The 21,716-nt window shown below is 39.9% G+C and overlaps 1 protein-coding gene across 2 annotated transcripts in view; it reads left to right on the plus strand.

Annotated features, from left to right (window-relative positions):
- IKZF3 (IKAROS family zinc finger 3) overlaps positions 1-21,716 on the plus strand; it is a 94,436-nt gene that overhangs the window by 10,520 nt on the left and 62,200 nt on the right. For both annotated transcript variants that reach the window (XM_012451980.2, XM_012451981.2), the window contains exons 2-3: positions 16,266-16,319; positions 18,896-18,997. In XM_012451980.2, coding sequence (XP_012307403.1) covers positions 16,266-16,319; positions 18,896-18,997 — 156 coding nt within the window. The remainder of the gene's footprint in view (positions 1-16,265; positions 16,320-18,895; positions 18,998-21,716) is intronic.

Below are 21,716 nucleotides of genomic sequence, written 5' to 3' on the forward strand. Positions count from 1 at the left end.
CTATATATGGAGCCCATTCAGTTGTTGGTTGGTGTAGATGCAACTTATAAAAGTTCTGTAGCAGAATCATGAGAAACTCTTGAAATTCAAAGTTTTTTCAAAAGCAAGAAGATACTGTTATAATTGCATTTCTTGGGTTTAGGATTTGGATATTTGGGGATGTATGAGTGTTCAATGGATTTTTTAAAAATTAAGGAATAACATACAATTGAAGTGCACATATCTTTTGTATATAGCTTTATTATTTTTCATCTTTATACAACCTTCCAGATCAATATATGAAACATTTGCATCACCTCAGGTTTCCTTGTGTCCATTTATTGTGAATTTCCCCCTTTGCCCCAAATTAATCACTATTCAGACTTCTATCCTCATAGATAGTTTTCCTGTTTTTGAATTTCATGTAAATTAATTATACAGTATATGCTTTTCTGGGGTCTAGCTTCTTTTCCTCAGTAGATTTTTGAGATCCATCTGTTGTTATTTTTATTAGTAGTTCATTCTCTTTTATTATTGAATAGTATGAACATACCACAAGTTATACCTTCTGCCATTGATGGACAATTGATTGTTTCCAGTGTTTGACTGTATTACAAATATTCTTATGTATGTCTTTTGGTAGATATATGTATATTCATGTCTCTTGAATATATACCTAGGTGGCCAGGCATGGTGGCTCATGCAATTCCAGCACTTTGGGAGACCGAGGCAGGCAGATGACTTGAGCCCAGGAGTTCAAGACCACCCTGAGCAACACGGTGAAACCCTGTCTCTACAAAAAAAGTACAAAAATTAGCCAGGTGTTGTAGTGAGGGCCTGTAGTTCCAATACTGGGAGGTGAAGGCTGCAATGAGCCATGATCATACTACTGTACTCCAGCCTAGATGACAGAGGAAGACTCTCTCCTTTTCTCTCTCTCTCCACACACACACACACACACACACACACACACACACACACACACACAGAGAGACACCTAGAACTACTACTTCTGGGTTCTAACGTAGGTGTATGTTTAGCTTTGATACGTATTGCCAAAGAGTTTCCAAAGTGGTTGGATCAGTTTACCCTCCCACGAGCAATGTCTGAGAATTCCACTTGTTCTACGTCTTTTTGTTAACACTTGCTATTATCAGCCTTTTTAATTTTTGCCATTCTTTTTCCCCCCCCAAGTATGCCCTACATATTTGCAAATTTTGCCATTCTTATGGGTGTGTAGTGAGTGGTATTTCATTGAGGTTTTAATTTGCATTTTCCTAATGAGTAACTACATTCAGTGTCTTATGTTTATTGCCATTTGGATATCCTCTTTCCTGAAGTATCTAAGGTCTTCTGGTCATTTAGGGTTTGGTTTTGTTTTGTTTTATGAGATGGAGTTTTGCTCTGTTGCCCAGGCTGGAGTTCAGTGGTGCAATCTCAGCTCACTGCAACCTCCACTTCCCAGGTTCAAGCTATTCTCCTGCCTCAGCCTCCTGAGTAGCTGGGGTTACAGGTGCCTGCCACCACGCCCGGCTAATTTTTGTGTTTTCAGTAGAGATAGGGTTTCACCATGTTGGTCAGGCTGGTCTCAAACTCCTGACCTCAGGTGATCCACCTACCTTAGCCTCCCAAAGTGCTGGGATTACAGATGTGAGTCATGGCACCCAGCTGGATTTTTTTTTAATTGGGTTGTCATTTCTTGTTGATTTTGTAGGCATTTTTATATTTTGGGAATGTGGGGTTTATTTATTTATTTTTTTGAAATGAGGTCTCACTCTGTTGCCCAGGTTGGAGTGCAGTGGCATGATCTCTGCTCACTGCAACCTCTGCCTCCCAGGTTCAAGTGATTCTCCTGCCTTAGCCTCCTGTAGCTGGGATTACAGGCACCTGCCACCATACCTGGTTAAGTTTTGTTTATGTTTAAATAGAGACAGAGTTTCAGCATGTTGGCCAGGCTGGTCTCGAACTCCTAACCTCAGGTGATTCACCCGCCTCGGCATTCCAAAGTGCTGGTATTACAAGCGTGAGTCACCACACCTGGCCAGGAATGTGTACTTTGTCAGATGTGTAATACAAATACTTTCTCCCAGTCTGTAACTTGATTATTTTTCTTAATCCATTTGATGAATAGAATTCTTAATTTTAATGAAGATTAATTTATCAGCTTTTTTTTGGTGACTAAGTGCTGCTTATATCTTGATAAAGAATTCTTTCCTGGGCACAGTGGCTCCCACCTGTAATCCTAGCACTTTGGGAGGGTGAGGTGGGAGGATCACTCAAGGTCAAGAATTCTAAGACCAGCCCGGGCAACATAATGAACCCCATCTCTCCAAAAAATTTTTTTAAAATTAGCTGAAGGTGGTGATGCATACCTGTAGTCCTAGCTACTCAGTAAACTGAGGTGGGCAGATTACTTAAGCCCAGGAGTTCAGGGTTGCAGTGAGTTACGTATGTCAATGCATTGCAGCCTGTGCAACAGAGTGGGAGTCTTCCTGTCTCTAGAAAGAAAAGAAAAATAAATCTTTTTTTTTTTTCTTTTTTTTTGAGACGGAGTTTCGCTCTTGTTACCCAGGCTGGAGTGCAATGGCGTGATCTCGGCTCACCTCAACCTCAGCCTCCCAGGTTCAGGCAATTCTCCTGCCTCAGCCTCCTGAGTAGCAGAGATTACAGGCACGCGCCACCATGCTCAGCTAATTTTTTGTATTTTTAGTAGAGATTGGGTTTCACCATGTTGACCAGGATGGTCTCGATCTCTTGACCTTGTGATCCACCCGTCTCGGCCTCCTAAAGTGCTGGGATTACAGGCGTGAGCCACCGTGCCCGGCTAGAAAAATAAATCTATACCTACGCCAGGACCATGAAAATGTTCTGTTTTTCTCTCCAGAAGTTTGATTATTTTAACTTTCATATTTAGCTCTGTTGCCCACTTCAAAATTGATAAATTTTACAATTACAAAACTAGGCATTTTACAGTTATAAAACAAGTCTTCATTTCAATATGTTGGATTCAATCATTTTATCAGAAACATCTTTTTAAAGTAGCAATGACATGGAATGCCCATTTTTCCTTTTCTCTCTGCATGTTCATTTGGTAGCATGTGATATACAAGGTAAAATTGGAATATATATATTTTTTCTACAACTTAAGGGTAACTGACCTTTTAAGGAAAATAGCATTAGACACTGACTTTGTTGTTTTAACTACAGTTGTCAGCAATTCACCTATGCCTCACAGTCTACAATTTCCTCATTAAACACTTAATCTAGGAGACAAAATGGAACACTTTAATTTTTTTTTTAAGTGGGGAAGGTAGGAAGAACTGGAATAGTAACATGGTTGTATTTGATCTGGTATTTTTAAACAAGTAGTCTTGATGTTTCTTAACATTTACCTTAGTCTAAGGAAATAGGGAAGGAAGTATTTCATGATCGAAGGGATTACTCTCACTTTAACGCATGTCTTTGTTTTTGTTATCTTCCTTTCCCCTCAATCAGCAATAACGCACAGTCAGTTGAGGTGTTTGAAATTAATTGGATCTAAAATCTCTTCTAGTTCTGGCCTTCTAAAATCTATAACCTATATAGGAAGGCATTTGAAATATGATTTAAATTCTCTGAAGCAACAGTAAAACTCAAGAGACAAATCCTGCTTCTCTTTTCAATGTGTCACTGACTTTGTGCCCTCAAGCAATTACTGGCTTTTATGTTTTCTGTCATTATTTGTGTCTTGGATTTTGTCTGTAAAATGGGGAAAATGATAAATACCATTGCCCCTATTTATCGCCCAGAAATGCTGTGAGAAAAAAATCTCATTGCACCATTAGGCCGAGTGCTTGATGCCACGTTTTTGGAGAGCCACAGGCAAATAAAAACAGGTTCAGAAGAAAGTTCTCACCATGGTCAGGAAACTGAGTGGTAACATCTGAGCTATGACTTATCCTGTATGTTCCCAGAAAGCTGAACTAGGACCTGAAATAGACATTTCAGGAAATTTGAGTTCAGCTATATTTAAGAAAGAATGCTTTTAACTACTAGAGTTTTTCTGAAATGGAAAGGAATAACTTCTGTATTATTCAAAGTGTTCAAGCAGAGGCTGTACAACCCAAGTAGGGGGATATTAGAGGACATTCAATCATCAGATGCCAGAGGAAGGAGAGGTAAGCTAGTCACTATAATAATTTCAATTCTAACGTGCTGATTTCATTGGTTATAGGGATCATTTTTCATCCTACAGAACTGTTCTTGTGCTGATGGAATTTGAGGAATGATTATTTATGATGGTAATAAAGAGAACTGATAAAGGATTTTGTAGAAATAACAGCTAACACTTCTCTGCCACATTTACAGTCCCAGGTGTTAATGGTGCAGTTGTGAAAACATTCTTGTAATCACTGCCTCAATTTCTAAAACTTTTAGTTAAAAAGTAAAAGTAAACATTTTAGATAAGAGAAATTTTTTCTTTTTTTAAAAGAGGTATGGGTATAAAGGACACCATTTACTATTATAAAGACAGAATGAAATATCAACATTCAGAGACAGCTTTCTGGCAGCTGTCAGACACCAGAGGTGCTGGCAGCTGGCAAACTCAATACAGGATTCTTTCTGAGACTTGACATTTTGCTTTCCTTTAGTGCTTATACTTCCTAGTGGGAAAACAGACCATAGAGTAGAAATCTGATCTCTGAAATTAAGAGGAAAATTTTGTTAGCTAATATTCTTAATTGAATGGTAATTATTTAATAGTACAGTAGTAGAAATAAAGGCAACTTTATAACCATTCGAATTTAAAACATGATTGCACATTTTTGTTGCTAATGTAAATATTTGGTTTTGTTCATAGATAATTTATATTTGAACTTATAGGTAAAGCATTCATATGTGAACTTTCATGAAATCTCAATTAACTAGTCTCCTGCCATTTCCAAGTTTAAATTCTAATTTATTTTTGAAACAGAGTTTTGCTCTTATTGCCCAGACTGGAGTGCAATGGCATGATCTTGGCTCACCGAAACCTCTGCCTCCTGGGTTCAAGCGATTCTCCTGCCTCAACCTCTCGAGTAGCTGGGATTACAGGCATGCGTTCCCACGCCCAGCTAATTTTGTGTTTTTTAGTAGAGACAGGGTTTCTCCATGTTGGTCAGGCTGGTCTCGAACTCCCAACCTCAGGTGATTGGCCCACCTCGGCCTCCTAAAGTGCTGAGATTACAGACGTGAGCCACCGCGCCAGGCCTCAATTTTGTTTGTAATCTGTCTCCTTTCATTTTACAGCACATGAAATGTTAGAATCTCTGAAAAAAAATACAACTTTGGTATCCTAAAAAAACTAACTGGTGAAAAAATTTATATAGTATTGTTGTCAATGAAAATAGAATCTAAAAGCCTAAAAACAAATTTGAAATTGTCATCTCTCAGTAAGCATGTGATAAAGGCTTGTTTTCCATAATGGTAGAAAACAATTTGAGATTGCTAGTATGGCTGCGAATAGCTACGAATGGGACAGTGCTGTGGAACACTGAAAAGAATTAACCTTTAACTTTTACAGTCTAATGTATATGTCAGCTATCTCAGTAACAGAATGAATAGTTGCGTCCTTTAGAAGATGTGTTAAAGTGTTAATGAAAAACACTTACGTTTTAATTAAACCTTAAAACATACCAGGAGATTGGTTATTTAGTTGTGGGAAGAGCAGACAGACAAATGAAATAGGTGTTAACTAGAGTTTTCTGCTAGATTACAACTTTGGCTTTTAAATGAGGTAAGAAAATGGTTTTATCTAATGATACCAAAAACTCATGATGAAAACATGATGCTAAGTATATATTTGTGTACAAACATGTATGTTCATTTTAAAATATTTTATCTGGATATTTGGCATACTGTGGTGAATATTTTTACCCTCTGAAAAGTCACATTAATTTTTCAGTCAGTGACATTTGTAAAGTGCTTTGTATGAAAGGTGCTGTCTAAATTCTTTATTTCTTTGATTACTGCATCAATGAAAACCACAACTTTCTCTTGAAATTCCAATGCAGGGTTTTGAAAGTAACCATTTAAGTATTAGTAATAGACCTAGAACAGGGCTCCATAAGCCTTTTCTGTAAAGGACTAAATAGTGAACATTTTAGGCTTTGCAGGTCATATAGTCTCTGTCACAACTACTCAGTTGGCTGATACTGTAACAGTACAAAAGCAGCCATAGAAAATATGTAAATGAATGGGTTTAGCTGTGTTCCAATAAAACCTTTTTTTCTGTCGGGGTGGTGCAGGGAACGGAGTCTTGTCCTGTCACCCAGGCTGGAGTGCAATGGAGCCATCTCAGCTCACTGCAACCTCCGCCTCTGGGGTTCAGGTGATTCTCCTACCTCACCCTCCTGAGTAGCTGGGATAGGCGCCTGCTACCAAGCCTGGCTAATTTTTTGTGTGTGTGTGTGTTTTTAGTAAAGACAGAGTTTCACCATGTTGGCCAGGCTGGTCTCGAACTCCTGACCTCAAGTGACCTGCCCACCTCAGCCCTCCAAAGTGCTGGGATTACAGGCATAAGCCACCGTGCCTAGCCTCCAATAAAACTATATTGATAAACACTGCAATTTGAATTTTATAAAATGTTCAAGTGCCACGAAATAGTCTTCTTCTCATTTTTAAAAACCATTTAAAAATGTAAAAACCATTCTTAGTTCACAGGCAGTACAATAACAGGCAGTGAGCCATAGTTTGCAAACCTTGATCTAGAGTGTTTATAGGGATCAACAATAGAGATATAAAACTTCACTTGTTCATTCAACAAATACTTATTGAGTATGCATCATGAGCAGGCACTAGTGTGGGGGCTGAAGATACAGCAATACAAAACAGACAACATCCCTGTTCTCATGGAGCTTACATTCTGGTGGGGAAAGACAGATTTTAAAAAATGAACAATTGTGATAATAAAGAAATTTTATGAGGAAAAATAAAGCAAGGTAAGAGGAAAGAAAATGACAATGAAGGATGACATTTTACGTAGGGTAATTAGGTAAAGCTTGTTTGAAAAGGTGACTTTTAAGCAGATACCTGGATGAAAAGAGAAATTGAGCCGAGTGGCTTCTAGGAGGAAGGCATTACAGTTAGTAGGGAGGGTAAATGCAAAGGCCTTGAGGCAGGAGCATGCTTTCCCTGTTCAAATAACAGGAGAAATGTAGAAAATTGATGAGATTGATATTTCAACAAAATTAACCCCCTCCAAGATTCTTCCATCATTTGCCCCAGATATGTATGAACATCAGTACAGGAAACTATATGTCTATCAAAAGTAATATAGAGACTCTTCCTACTTAGCTTTGTAGAGTATTCTTTTGGAAAATATTTCAAAGCTATGTTGACTGCCTGCACATAAAAAAGACCACAGTAGACCCCATCAAATGGAAACTTTTTGTGGGTTTGTTAGGGGGGACTGAAATGTAAAGAAGCTACAAAATGATTTATTGAAAACTAAGACTTTTTGCTGCATTTAGAAATATCATCAAGTTTCTGGTCTTCAGCTGGGAGTTCCTTCACCATCGATCCATTCCTATCTTTGAATGGGCTTCATGTTCTTAAAAAGTCCTTGAAATTTGGTGGGGAAATGTACTTCAATCTATCTTGTCATTGTGTTTTAACTATTTTTTAGTAGCTAAGAAGAATATTCACGTGGCCTGATCATAGATGGTTTTCCTATCCCTTCTAAGTTATGAATGCTAAGGTAGTCAGAATCTCATTTTTCTCTTAGAAACTACACTCAGTTTCTTCTGGTGTTATTTACAGTACACAAAGGACACTTAAAAATTACTGAGAGCTATTTAAATGTCAGAGGGTTTAAAAGGTTCAGGCGACCAAGACCTTTTGCCTTTAGTTTACCAAATCAAAAGCCATCTAGCTGTGTAGTGACTAAAAGATGTTCCCACATGAAGGTTGCTCATGTGAAAGCTTTGAGCTAGTTTTCTTTCTTTTTTCCCTCCCATTAAGAATCCTTTTAGCATGCAGTTGAAAGTTTCATAGTTAGCGTTTTTAAAAAACACTATCAAACTTATAGAAAAGTTGCAATACAGCACAAAAAACTTTTTTTCTGTAAGTTTTGAGAGTAAGTTGCTGACACGATGCTCTATCCCTCTCCTATGCGTTAGAGTATGTGCCCTGCCTTCACAATAAAATCATCAAAACCAGGAAATCAACACTGATACATTACTACCACTCAATCCTCAGACCCCATTCAGATTTCTCCAGTTGCTTCAGTGATGTTCTTTAACACAAGAGATTTCGGTTCAGAATCACACATTGCTTTTAATTGTCATGTCTCTTTCCTCTCCTTCAGTCTGGAACAGTTTCTCAGTCTTTCATGACCTTGAAACTTTGGAGGATTATAAGCCAGCTGCTTTGTAGAGTATCCCTGCAAATTCAAGTTTGGTTGTTTCTTCATGGTTTGATTGGTGTTTTGCATATTTGGCAGGAATATCACAGAAGTGATGCTGTGTTCTACTCACTATCAGAAGGCACATAATTTTTATTTGTCCCATTACTGATGATGATCACATGTAACTTCATCAGTTACAGTGATATCAAACAGACTTTTCCATTATATAGGTGATCTTTTCTTTCAACCTTGTAATTTATAAGTATTTTTGGAGAGAAGCACTTTGAAACTACATGAATATCCCATTTGTCATCAGACTTTCAATTTATTTAGTTAATATCAGAATGGACTCATGAATTTCTGTTTTTTAAATGGGTCATAATCTAATATTATTATTATTATTATGCTCCCTTGTCCCAGATTTGGCTAATGGAAACCCCTTCAAGATGACTGATATATCCTTTGAAGATATCTTTTTCATTTTGTGAGCACTTCCTTGCTTTCTGACAAAGCAAAATGTTTCCAACTCATACTTTTCAATTCTCATGCCATAGCCACCTCTGTAGCTGGGACTACAGGCATCCGCCACCATGCCTGGCTAATTTTTGTATTTCTAGTAGAGATGGGGTTTCGCCATATTGGCCAGGCTTGTCTTAGACACTTGAGGCTGAGGTGGGCCTCAAATGATCCACCCACCTCAGCCTCCCAAAGTGCTGGGATTATAGGAGTAAGCCACTATGCCCAACTTGGAGTAAACCATTTCTTCAAGGAGCCTGGTTCTTTTAAATGGAGAATAATATTTAGAAGTTAATATCTAGAAACTATTGTAGTTTCACTGTTCTTAAGTGCTCTCAATGGACAGGGAAAGGGACTATATTTATGTATACTCATATGCACACATTTACATATATATTTTATATCTTTTTTTTTTTTTTTGCTTTGTTGTCATCTGGGCTTTAGTGCAGTGACACCATCATAGCCCATTGCAGCCTGAAAGTCCTGGGTTCAAGTGATTCTCTTGCTTCAGCCTATTGAGTAGCTAGGACTACAGGTGCACTTCACTACACCCTTCTAATTTTAATTTTTTTTGGTAGAGACAGGGTCTCACTATGTTGCCCAGGCTGGTCTTGAACTCCTGGCATCAAGCAATCCTCCTGCCTTGGCCTCCCAAAGTGCTGGGATTACAGACATGAGCCACCTTGCCTGGCCTATCTTTTTATACATAGTAGAAGCCATGAGTTCTTGCTAGTACATCCACTTGCAATAGAGTACCACAGGTTTCCATATTTGTAAGTCCCTTCTCTGACAGAGAAACCTGGTTCTCATTATCCTTATTGTATTTACTTCTTTGAGCAGTCCTCCATTATGTAATACAACTAGTTACCCATTGGCACGTGACATCTCCTACTCAGCACAGTTGCTCTCCTTGACTCATTTGGTTTTGATAATCCCACACTGTGGTCTCCACTCTGTGTGGACATTCTTCTCTACTGCTTGAGCTCTGACATCTCCATGCAGGACTGCCCCTGAAATGTAGATGCCCTCTTCACTGCACTCGAGTTTTGGTACTTTGCACTGGACTACTCTCATGCATTGAAGTTCTCCTCATTCCATTTAGGCTCCAGTGGGGGTGGCTGCCCCGACTCTTCTGATGTGGGTGCCCTGCTCACCCTGTTTAGCCTCACCAGACCTCCCCCATAGATGCATAGATGTCCTCCTCACTGTGTTCAGGCTCTGATTCCCCATGCTGACCTATTCCTTAGCTTGGATGCCCTGTTCATTCCCTCTCAGGCTCTAACAGTCCAGGTCAGGCAGTCCTCCTTCCTGCATTTCCTCTTACGCTGGTTGGGCTCTAACTTTTCATGCTGTCTGTCCTTCTACGTGGAAACTTGCTTTTTTTTTGGACAGAGTCTCTCTGTTGCCCAGGCTGGACTGCAGTGGCACCATCTCATCTCACTGCAGCCTTGACCTCCCGGGCTCAAGCGATCCTCCCATCCCAGCCTCCCGAGCAACTGAGACTACAGGCGTGTGCCACCATGCCTGGCTGATTTTTGCATTTTTTTTGTAGAGATGGGGTCTCGCCATGTTGCCCAGGCTGGTCTTGAACTCCTGGGCTTAAGCAACCTGCCCACCTTGGCCTCCCGAAATGTTGGGACTACAGGCATGAGCAACCACACCTAGCCTGAAACCCTCCTTACCTCATTCACACTGCCTCCCATGCATGGACACACTCTTCATGCTGGCTGGTCTCCTACCCTGGGCTGCCCCTATTCATTGCATGGATATTTCTCTCATCCAGCTTGGATTTTGACACCCCATGCCAAACTGCCCCTTTGCTTATTTTAAAACTATATCGATTTCTTCTGCCTTTATGCTTTGTTGCTAACCTCTAATGGCTAGCATATTAAAATTTTTAAATTAGAATACAATGTAAATACAGTGACTGTATTTTTTTTTTTTTTTTTTTTTTTTGAGATGCAGTCTTGCTTTGTCACCCAGGCTGGAGTGCATTGGCACGTTCTCGGCTCACTGTAACCTCTGCCTCCTGGGTTCAAGTGATTCTCCTGCTTCATCCTCCCATGTAGCTGGGACTACAGGCAAGTGCCACCACGCCGGCTAATTTTTTGTATTTTTAGTAGAGACAGGATTTCACTGTGTTGGTCAGGCTGGTCTCAAACTCCTGACCTCGTGATCCACCCACCTTGGCCTCCCAAAGTGCTGGGATTACAGGCGTGAGCCACTGCACCTGGCCAGTGATTGTATTTTTTAAACTAAAAGTTGGAGTATGACCTGATTACTCCATAGACCATTTTAAATCCATACTATTCTAAACAGTTTTGAGTAAATGATCACAGTCAAAAGGAGAGTTTTAATTTCTGTAATGGAATAGTACCTCCTATTGAACCAACCTTTCCACAGATAACAATGATCGATTCTGGACAAAATATTTAAAAAATTATCACCTGAAAGCATTGGAAAAATGACCAGAAGCAGCCTGTTTTATGTCCTTTTATCCAAGGGCAGGCCCTCATTTCAGCTTCCAAGTGGCTAAAACTTTGATAGAAAATCCACGGTTTTATCAAACCACAGCAACCACAGCAGCTTGGAAGTGAGGGGAGACATCCTAGAATGGAGAAAGCCAGAGAGGGCTCTTTAGGATATAAGTTCTTTGGCTGATCCACTAATGTGTGGAGTAACACTCTAAATAGCCCATCTGAGGCTAAAATAACTAAACAGATTTATATTTCTGCAAAGGTGACTAACTCATCCCAGTTTCTTTGGGATGTAGAAAGTTCTAGAAAACCCCTCAATCCAGGCTTATTGGAACATTTGGTCACCCTAGCTGGTGCCCACCACAGATGAAACAGAGTTTGAGTTTAAACCAAGGCAAGTTAGTTGCATGGTTTAAAAAGTAAGAAGTCTGGCCAGCCATGGTAGCTCATACCTATAATCCTAGCACTTTGGGAGGCCAAGGTGGGAGGATTACCTGAGGCCAGGAGTTCGAGACCAGGCTGGGCAACATGACGAGACCCCTTCTCTACAAAAAATACAAAAATTAGCTGGGCATGCTGATGCATACCTGTAGTCCCAGCTCCTTGAGCGACAAAGGTGGGAGGACCACCTGAGCCCAGGGAGGTCAAGGTTGCAGTGAGCTGTGATCGCATCTATAGTCCCGGCTACTCAGGAAGCTGAAGTGGAGGATTGCTTGAGGCTGGGATGCAGAGGGCTCAGGTCATACCACTGCACTCCAGCTTGGGCAACAGAGCAAGACCCTGTCTCAAAAAAAAAATAAAAATTATGCTGTCTGAAGGTCACAATGATGTTACCATATCAAGCTGAAAATGTCACCACTATCTGGAGAGTTGGACATGTTTTATTGGGAATATATATATTTTTTCTCTAAATCTGTTATGAACATGTTAGTTGGCTGGGCTCAGTAATAAATATGTGAGATCTTTCATTTCAAAAAAGAAAAAAGAAAGAAAATTAAAACCAAAAAGTCTAGGCATGATGGCTCATGCCTATACTCACAGCTCTTCTTTGGGAAGCTGAGGCAAGAGGATTGTTTGAGGCCAGGAGTTCAAGGCAAGCCTGGGCAACATAGTGAGAGTCTGTCACTACAAAAACTTTAAAAGCCAGATGTGGTGGCACACACCTGTAGTCCTAGGTACTCAGGAGACTCACGCAGGAGCATTGCTTGAGTCCAGGAATCTAAGGTTACAAGAGAGCTATGATCATGCCACCGCACTCAGGCCTGGAAAACAGTGCAAAATCCTACCTCTTAAAAAAAAAATGTAGGGCCGGGCGCAGTGGCTCAAGCCTGTAATCCCAGCACTTTGGGAGGCCGAAGCGGATGGATCACGAGGTCAAGAGATCGAGACCATCCTGGTCAACATGGTGAAACCCCGTCTCTACTAAAAATACAAAAAATTAGCTGGGCATAGTGGTGCGTGCCTGTAATTCCAGCTACTCAGGAGGCTGAGGCAGGAGAATTGCCTGAACCCAGGAGGCAGAGGTTGTGGTGAGCCGAGATCGCGCCATTGCACTCCAGCCTGGGTAACAAGAGCGAAACTCTGTCTCAAAAAAAAAAAAAAAAAAAAAAAGTAAAACAAAGAAAAATTCCTACATGCTTCAGAGGACCAAATATAATTCAGAATTTATGTAATATATAATTTATGATATCCAGCATAAAATCAAAAATTATGTGGTCATATGAAGAAGCAGGAAAATGTGACCCATACTCAAGAGGAAAGGAAATCAATGGCAGCTGACCTCAGGATGACATACGTCTCAACTACACATGGCACATTCACCAAGAACACAAGTCTTAATACCTTGTTTTTTTTTTTTGAGACAGAGTCTTGCCCTGTTGCCCAGGCTGGAGTGCAATGTATGATCTTGGCTCACTGCAACCTCCATCTCCCTGGTTCAAGCAATTCTCCTGCCTCAGACTCCTGAGTAGCTGGGATTACAGGCACCCACCACCATGCCCAGCTAATTTTTTATATCTTCAGTAGAGATGGGGTTTCACCACATTGGCCAGGCTGGTCTTGAACTCCTGACCTTGTGATCCACCTGCCTCAGCCTCCCAAAGTGCTGGAATTACAGCATGAGCCATCACACTCGGCCAAGTCTTAATACTTTTAAAAGGACTACAATCACACAGACTGTGTTCTCTGACTGTAGTGCAATGGAATTTGAATTCATAACAAGTTAGCTAAAGATCCTTGAATTCCCCCAAATATTTGGAAATTAAACTTATAAATAACCAGTGGATCAAAGAAGTCACAAGGGAAATTAGAACTGAATTATAATGAAAATAAAACAGCATTTTTGAGATGCAGCTAAAGCAATGCTTACAGGAAAACTTATAGCTTTAAATGTTTATAATCAGAAAAGAAGAAAGCAATAAAGTCAGTCACTAAAATTTCACCTTAAGAGGGTAGAAACAGAGCCAATTAAGCCCAAAGTGAAAGGAAAAATCACTTTTGGGGCTGGGCGCGGTGGCTCAAGCCTGTAATCCCAGCACTTTGGGAGGCCGAGGCGGGTGGATCACGAGGTCAAGAGATCGAGACCATCCTGGTCAACATGGTGAAACCCCGTCTCTACTAATACAAAAAATTAGCTGGGCACGGTGGCGCATGCCTGTAATCCCAGCTACTCAGGAGGCTGAGGCAGGAGAATTGCCTGAACCCAGGAGGCGGAGGTTGCGATGAGCCGGGATCGCGCCATTGCACTCCAGCCTGGGTATCAAGAGGGAAACTCCGTCTCAAAAAAAAAAGAAAAAAAAAAAAAAAGGAAAAATCACTTTTGAACAAGTTCTAGTTTAACTGTGTTAAAAATAGATGTATGCCTCCTACCCTCTAACTCAGTAATTCACACCTAGGTATTGACTCAAGAGACACAAAAGCATATGACCACAGAAATACTTGTACAAGGATGATCATACTCTGGTCTAATCATGAGAAAAACAAATCACAATTGAGGGACATTCTACAAAACACCTGACCAGTACTCAAAACTGTCAAGATCATCAAAACAAGGCAAGTCTGAGAAACCATCCCAACCAAGAGAAGCCTAATGCATTTCATTGTATGTAAGGAGGCAAGATGACTAAATGTAATGTGGAATCCTGGAAGGGATCCTGCAACAGAAAAAGGACATTAGATGAAAACTAAGGAAATCTGAATACTTAGTAATAATGTATGAATATGTGTTCATTAATTACAACAAATGTGCCATACTAATATAAGATTTTAATAATAGGGGAAATTGGGTGTGGGGTATATGGGAACTCTCTGTGCTATCTTTGCAATTTTTCCATAAATTTAAAACTACTCTAAAATTTAGAAGTTTATTCGTTCAAAAAGGAATATCATAATAGTTTGATTTATATATAGCCCAAACTGGAAACAGTCTAGGTGTCCATCAACAGGAGAAAGGATAAACAAACTGGGACATTCATATGGAATACTACTTAGCAATAAAAAAGAATGAACTACTGATAAACATCACAGAATGGATGTAACTCAAAACATTATGTTGAATGAAAGAAGCCTCAGGCAAAAGAATTTATACCTTATGTCTGTGTGATTCTGTTTTTATGTAGTTCTAAAATAAGCTAAACTAATCTATGGTGGAAAAAATCAAAACAGTAGTTGTCTCTAGAGTTTGTGGGTGGGAATTGACTAGGAAGAGATGTGAGGAAACTTTTCTGGGATGATGGTAATGTTCTGTATCTTGATAGGGGTTTGCATTACATGAGGATATGCATTTTTAAAAACTCATTGAATGGTACACTTAACATCCGTGCATTTCATTGTATGTAAATTTTACCTTTTAAAATCTTGTAATCAGATATTGAATTCTAGTTAATAATAATCATGCTGAAATGTTAGGACTAAGGTATACTGATATCTGCGACTTATTTTGAAATGCATAGAAAAAGCTGGATCGATGAATGGATTGAGTGATGAATGGGTAGAAAGATATGTGATAAGGAAAAATAGCAAAATGTTAGTTGTAGAATCCAGAAGGTGAGTAATGGGTGTTCAACTATGCACTTTATTTTATTTTATTTTTTATTTTACATATTTATGGGGTACATGTGAAAGTTTGTTACATGCATAGAATATACAGTAATCAAGTCAGGGAATTTGGTGTGTCTATCACCTGAGTATTTATCATTTCTATGTGTTGGAAACAATTCAAGTCCTCTCTTCTAGCTATTTTGAAATATATAATACATCGTTGTTAGCTAAATATATAAATACATCGTTGTCACTCTACTCTGCTGTCGAACATTAGAGCTTATGACTTCTATGTAACTATATGCCTTACCCATTAACTAACCTCTCTTCATCCCCCATTCCCACCCACATACCCTATCATTCTACTTTCCGTCTCCATGAGATCAACATTTTTAGCTCTCACATGTGAATGAGAACACATGATATTTGTCTTTCTGTGCCTGACTTATTTCACTTAACGTAGTGACTTCCATCCATGTTGCTGCAAGTGACATGATTTTATTCTTTTTAATGGCTGGATAGTATTTTATTGTATTATATACCACTTTTAACTCCTTTTTTCTATGTGTTCAACAGTGTTCATAATAAAATATTGGGGGAAGAATAAATATATGAAATTATTTCTAATGGGACCCACTTTTTTGTGTATTGTTCTTGGTATAAGTAGATCTCTGGCAGAAAGTTCTTAGAGTAACATTGCTGCATCAATTTTTTTGTTTCATTCTCTTTGAGAGGCTTTTAGGGAGAGTATAGAGAAAGAGTAGTCTTGCTCTGAAAGAGGAATTCTGCTGCTGAGGTTTCTGAAATGGTATTCCTTATTAAATTTGGAATGCTCAAACTTGTAGAAATGTACCCTAAGTAGCTAATATTTATAACCTCTTTCTTTTCAGATCTACAAACAAATGTGGAACTGAAAAGCACTCAGGAGCAGTCTGTGCCCACAGGTAACATCAGGTCTTTCCTCTCTAGAAATATACCTTTACTAAAAATACCAAAGAAAGAAGAATGTGCTTATTCTGGTTGTAGTAAAAATGCTATGGAAATGTGTGTTTTTTAAAATATGGTTGTCTCTTGCTGGTGAAAAATAACTCATCCATTTAGATCATGTAAGTTCTTTAGCATCTTAGGGCCAAACATATGCTACCTAATGTTGATCACTGCTTTTTTTTAAATTTTTCAGCTCATTGCTCTGAAGACAGTTTTTGTTGAATAATATAGTAGCTTGTATTTGAACGACTTGCAATTTTTACTCTAGAACAGTGGTCTGCAAACTTTTTTGTAAAGGGTCAGATAGTAAATATTTACACTTTGCAGGCCACATATGATCTCCGTCCCACCTTATTCTTTGTATTTCTTACAACCCTTAAAAAATGTAAAAACCATTCCTACCTCCTGGGCCCACACAGAAGCAAGCTATGGTCAGACTTGTCCCTCAGGCCATAGTTTACTGATCCCTGCTTTAGAATAAACTATGAACACTTAAAATAATTTATTTCCTAAAAATAACTTCTGTGTCCTCCATTGATTAACTTACTTTGTGCATTAAAACTTACATTATATTACAGAATTTATCACTGAAGTGCCTTTTTGTGTTACTGTAAGTTGTAATCAAAAAAATTTTTTTTTTTTTGAGGCAGAGACTCACTCTGTCGCTCAGCCTGGAGCGCAGTCGTATGATCTTGGCTCACTGCAACCTGGCGATTCTCCTGCCTCACTCTGGAGTAGCTGGGATTACAGATGTGCACCACCACACCTGGCTAATTTTGTATTTTTAGTAGAGACAGGGTTTCTCCATGTTGGTCAGGCTGATCTCGAAATCCCGACCTCAGGTGATCCACCCACCTCGGCCTCCCAAAGTGCTGGGACTACAGACGTGAGCCACCGGGCCCAGCCAATCATATCTTTTAATTGAACCTAAACCTGGCGTTAATTGTTCAGGTGTGCACTGTATTTTAGCCATTTCAGGTTTGAGAAAAGTGAACCGTTGTTTAGTACAGTGTCATAAAGGTCATAGAGTATATATTATAATATGCAGAAATTAGAAACTTTAGATATTCATAAATCAAACACTGAGTTTGTGGTGACCACATTAGTGATGGGTTTTGTGAAATGTGTTTCTGTTTCACTCCTGTGTGTGTTTGGTCATGGCTCAGCTGAAAGGAGTGCCACTGCAGAGCTTCTAGTTACCTCTCTACTTCAGCCCAGCCTCAGTGCTACAGGATTCAGTGTCTTTGACTATTTTTGTATTAATAGTCAAAAATTAGGAACTCAGCAAATATTTTATTGAAGATTGGGAAGGAGTTAGATAGAAAGAGGGTAACTTTTCACTTCATTTCTTCTGATACCATCTTTTTGTTAAGCTACTATGCTTATATGTGAAAATAATTTCAGCTCTATTGTTCCTTTTTTCTTCTAGTATTATCAATATTTATTATACATTGCTCTTAAATTTATTTTTTAACAAGTTTGCTGTTTATTTAAGCATGTTTTTATTATGTCTGCTCTCTTTCACTTATGGACTTTCATAACACTTTATATTTCCTTTATTTAATCCCTTGTCTGAGCCTACCATGTGTTAGAGTGTGAGGTTCTCTTATCTATATCTCAGAGTATGAGCTCCTTGAAGACAGGCCTAATGACTTATTCATATCTGTAGCCTTGTCAACATTTAGTAAATGTTCAAACAAATAAAGGAACTTGGGGTCCAGTATGTTTTCCACAGAATCACATTTATAATAATGTGAACAGAAGGGGAAAACAGAATTTGGCATACAGAAAGCTTATAGATCTTTCTCTTAGGAAAGCATCTTTCCTAAATTAGATTATGCCAGTGTGTGCAGGCTCAGTATTTCTCATCACTACATATTAGTACTTCTTTGTCATAAATAGCAATGGCATTCTACTGAATATCATGAGATATAACAACAGAGAGATAATTTTTCTCTAGAAGGAACATGAGTGCCTTTTAACTCAGATGAAATAAATATTCAAGAAAGTTGTGTATATTCAAAGGGTACATGAGCCCTGGGAATATTTCTTTTCTCTTTTCTTTTTTTTTCAGATGAAGTCTTACTCTGTCACCCAGGCTGGAGTGCAGTGGTGTGATCTTGGCTCACTGCAACCTCTGCCTCCCAAGTTTAAGTGATTTTCTTGCCTCAGCCTCCTGAGTAGCTGGGATTACAGGCATGCACCACCACATTCAACTGATTTTTGTATTTTTGGTAGAAATGGGGTTTTACCCTGTTGGCCAGGCTGGTCTCGAATTCCTGACCTCAGGTGATCCACCCACCTCGGCCTCCCTAAGTGTTGGGATTACAGGCATGAGCCACTGTGAACTCTGGGCATATTTCTAAACCTCAAGAGTTTTCATGTATATACCCTTTTGCGTATATGTGAAGGGGTACTATCTGTGACTAAAGGATTGCATTAGGCTGAAAGTTAAATGGGGGTCTACTTAATACATATTTATAAAAATCCTTTGAGGTTGAACCACATACTTAAAATTCCCTTTATCTTTTAGAAAGTCCAGCGGTTTTGAATGACTACAGTTTAACACAATCTCATGAAATGGAAAATGTGGACAGTACAGAAGGCCCAGTCAATGAAGATGAAGACATAGGAGGTGAGCCATAGTGTGCAAACTAAACTCTGGTGCTGTAGATATGGCAAGGCTTAGTGTGGAGAAGAAATCAGCTCCAAGGAAAACTTGCATTTGTGGGTTTAGTTAGGAGTAATTCTGTTTTGTTAATTTCACAAATATTTGCATTTCATAGTTGTAGATTATCAGCAAATTTCGAGAATTTAAGGTGCTTATCCAGTGTTCCAATTATATTAACTTCACTTAAAACAATGTTTATTTTACTATTTTTCATTATAAAAGTAATACATGTTTATTGTAGAAAGTTTGTCTGGGTTGTTTTCTGATACCAACAAACCGGTTTTTCAGTTCTCCAGACAATTACTTGGTGTCCAACAGTTAAATTCCTTTTTTTTTTTTTTTTTGAGACGGAGTTTTGCTCTTGTTACCCAGGCTGGAGTGCAATGGCGCGATCCCGGCTCATCGCAACCTCCGCCTCCTGGGTTCAGGCAATTCTCCTGCTTCAGCCTCCCGAGTAGCTGGGATTACAGGCACGCGCCACCATGCCCAGCTAATTTTTTGTATTTTTAGTAGAGACGGGGTTTCACCACGTTGGCCAGGCTGGTCTCGAACTCCTGACCTCAAGTGATCTGCCAAACTCAGCCTTCCAAAGTACTGGGATTACAGGCGTGAACCATCATGCCTGGCCCAATTCAATTCAAATCTGATTCTAATTCCTGATGTTTGTGTAGATCCCACAGGTTACAGGCTCAGTTCCACATTACTGCACAGTACTGCCCCTGCTTCAGACACCAGTCTCAAGTACCAGGTCCCCGAGTTACCTGCACTTCAAAATCAGAGACTCCCCTCCACATGTTTAATAATTTGCTAGGATGACTGACAGTACTTGTTACATAACTCTTTTATTCATTCCTTTACTCTCAGCTACTCTTCCTCCTTCTCACTGTTTATGCCCAAACTTTCCCACCTTTGGGAGGAACATTAGGCCACTGAACCGGTTTAGATCGTAGGCAGCAATACTAGTCTAGCAAGTACCTCTCCCTCAGTCAACTCCCATACATACAGTGTAGGGTTACACAGGTACAGAACTGGTGGGCTATTTCTACAACTAGGCAATATAGCTGCATTCACTATTAACCCCAATTTTGCCCGATGGGGTAAAGACACAGCCTGCCTCATCAGGCCCTTAGAAATTCTGACATAGGCCGGGTGCAGTGGCTTACGCCTATAATCCCAGCACTTTGAGAGGCCGAGGCGGGTGGATCACGAGGTCAAGAGATCGAGAACATCCTGGTCAACATGGAGAAACCCCGTCTCTACCAAAAATACAAAAAATTAGCTGGGCGTGGTGGCGCGTGCCTGTAATCCCAGCTACTCAGGAGGCTGAGGCAGGAGAATTGTCTGAACCCAGGAGGCGGAGGTTACGGTAAGCCGAGATCGCGCCATTGCACTTCAGTCCGAGTAACAACAGCGAAACTCTGCCTCAAAAAAAAGAAAGAAAGAAAGAAAGAAATTCTGACATAAATGTTTAAAGCTATGGATGCAGTTTCTTGCTTTAGGAATCATCTCTGTTTCTGGCACTTGTAGTTGCAGTGCTGGTCTTGCGACCACTGCATCTGGCAGGAAAGAGAGAGCTATGGTGATGATGTAGGGAGGGAAAAAAGCCGTCACACCAACATCCCCCTCTTTGGCGAGAATTGTATAGTCTTATCAGCATCCTCGCCTACCTCCTCTTCCCTAATCCCCCAGAAAAACAGAGGAATCTACCTAGTGGGGACACTCCCTTAGCTCATTTGAGTGTGACCTCACACTTGTGCAAATGCATAAACCAACCCTACATGTCTGTACCTCACCCTGTTTTAGACAACCAGTGTTACAATTGACTGCTCCACTTCTCTATCAAACTATTACTCTGAGGAGGATAGCTCTTTGTCCATTGTTTGACATTATGGGCTGTAAGTAGAGTACTCCTTAGTATGAAGAAATGTGGCTCAGCCATTCAAATTGGTGCAATATCTTCTGTTCTGATTCTTTCATGGTACTGACCATTTGTGTCTACCACCAGATAAGCTAAGTCCTGTCCAGAGTCAGTGTTTATCCCTGTCAAAACCAATTTGTAGGATGGGTGCAGTGGCTCACACCTGTAATCCCAACACTTTGAGAGGCCTAAGCAGGAGGATCACTTGAGCCCAGGAATTCAGGACCAGCCTGGGCAACATGGTGAAACCCTATCTCTATGAAAATAATAATAATAATACAAATAAATTAGCCAAATGTGGTGGTTTGTGCCTGTAGTCCCAGCTACTTGGGAGGCTAAAGCTGGAGGATCACTTGAGCCTGGGAGGTTGAGGCTGCAGTGTGCTGTGATCCCACCATTGCACTCCAGCCTGGGCAACAGAGTGAGATCCTGTCTCAAAAGAACAAAAACAGGCCTGGCGTGCTGACTCATGCCTGTAATTCCAGCACTTGGGAGGCCGAGGCAGGTGGATCATTTGAGGTTGGGAGTTCAAGACCAGCCTGGCCAACTGGTGAAACCCCATCTCTACAAAAAATTCAAAAATTAGCCAGGTGTGGTGGTGCTCTCCTGTAATTCCAGCTGCTAGGGAGACTGAGGCAGGAGAATCACTTGAAGCCGGGAAATGGAAGTTGCAGTGAGCTGAGATTGCAACACTGTGCTCCAGCCTGGGTGACAGAGTGAGACTCCATCTCAGAAAAAGAACAAAAACAAAAATGATTTGTTGTC

The sequence above is a fragment of the Aotus nancymaae genome, unplaced genomic scaffold (genome assembly GCF_030222135.1).
Source record: "Aotus nancymaae isolate 86718 unplaced genomic scaffold, 86718_ANA_hifiasm-v0.15.2.pri h1tg000089l, whole genome shotgun sequence".
In the NCBI taxonomy this organism is placed as follows: domain Eukaryota; kingdom Metazoa; phylum Chordata; class Mammalia; order Primates; family Aotidae; genus Aotus; species Aotus nancymaae.